The sequence below is a fragment of the Aplysia californica genome, unplaced genomic scaffold (assembly GCF_000002075.1).
Source record: "Aplysia californica isolate F4 #8 unplaced genomic scaffold, AplCal3.0 scaffold00218, whole genome shotgun sequence".
NCBI classification, from domain to species: Eukaryota; Metazoa; Mollusca; class Gastropoda; order Aplysiida; family Aplysiidae; genus Aplysia; species Aplysia californica.
In genome coordinates, this window is record NW_004797488.1 from 337,476 (window position 1) to 338,540 (window position 1,065).

General features: G+C 44.4%; 1 protein-coding gene across 2 annotated transcripts in view; it reads right to left on the minus strand.

Annotated features, from left to right (window-relative positions):
* LOC101846655 overlaps nucleotides 1-1,065 on the minus strand; it is a 77,985-nt gene that overhangs the window by 41,002 nt on the left and 35,918 nt on the right. For both annotated transcript variants that reach the window (XM_005099582.3, XM_035970091.1), the window contains exon 3: nucleotides 557-767. In XM_005099582.3, coding sequence (XP_005099639.1) covers nucleotides 557-767 — 211 coding nt within the window. The remainder of the gene's footprint in view (nucleotides 1-556; nucleotides 768-1,065) is intronic.

The following is a 1,065-nucleotide window of genomic DNA, read 5'->3' on the forward strand; positions in this document are numbered from 1 at the left end:
ATCTGTGTGTGTGAGTATGTATGTGGTTGTATGCGCACGTGGGCACGTTTGTCTGTGTGTGCATCTCTGTGTGTATGTGTGTGTGTGTGTGTGTGTGTGTGTGTGTGTGTGTGTGTGTGTGTGAGTACACTTGTCTCTGTGTGTGTGCATGTTTCTCTTTATCGCTCTCTCTCCCCCCCCCTCTCTCTCTATCTCTCTGTGTCTTGCCGTCTCTCGTTCCCACTATCTCCGTCGCCCGTATCTCTATCTCATCCCCCTGCCCACCTAAATCTCTATCTGTTTGTCTCTGTTTTTACCGCAAACACTCAGGCGAGAAGCAGGTCGATAATAATTTTGAATCACTTAAGAGCTTAAGGAAAGTTAATGGCTCTTAAATACTAAACAGAAAAAGATGCGAGCTATCTTAAGAAACGAACGATGTTTCGGTGAGTTAACAAACGAACACGAACAGTAGTGATCGCAGACATCAGTAAGATCCAACAAATATCGCAAAGCAAAGGACAGGTGTGCACACCAGTTTAACTATATTATCAAGGTGAGTGTGCTGAGTATTTACCTGACAGAAAGGGCCGCTGTGAGTAGTGACATTGCCCACAAAAAGGCAATGGCGATCTTAGCTCGGCGTTTGGCTTGGGCCTTCGTGACCGCGAACGGACGCGCAATGGACTGGTATCTCTCCACACTGAGTGACAACATCAGCAATAGTCGACTCACTTCGATGCACGTGCGGAGAAACAGCTCCGTGCTGTAGACTGCTTGGTGCACACCTGTTGGGAACAGATTTGGCATTATAGCTAAGGCTTTACCGTCCATGTAAACATAGTAAGGTCGCTAAAGAGGCTGGGCCTCCGAGTTTAACGCTTACCTCCAACAGATCCTAACCAAATAAAATTAAAAAAGAAGCCTTAGCCCCAGCGCCTTTTTCAATTAAAAAAAAAGATTAATGCAAATGAATAGAAAATATAACAACGCAGAAAAAGTCACCTCCCGAAACAAACAGCAACAAAAATAAACGAAACAAAAACAAAAGCAAACAAAACAAACACACAAACACGCTAACACACT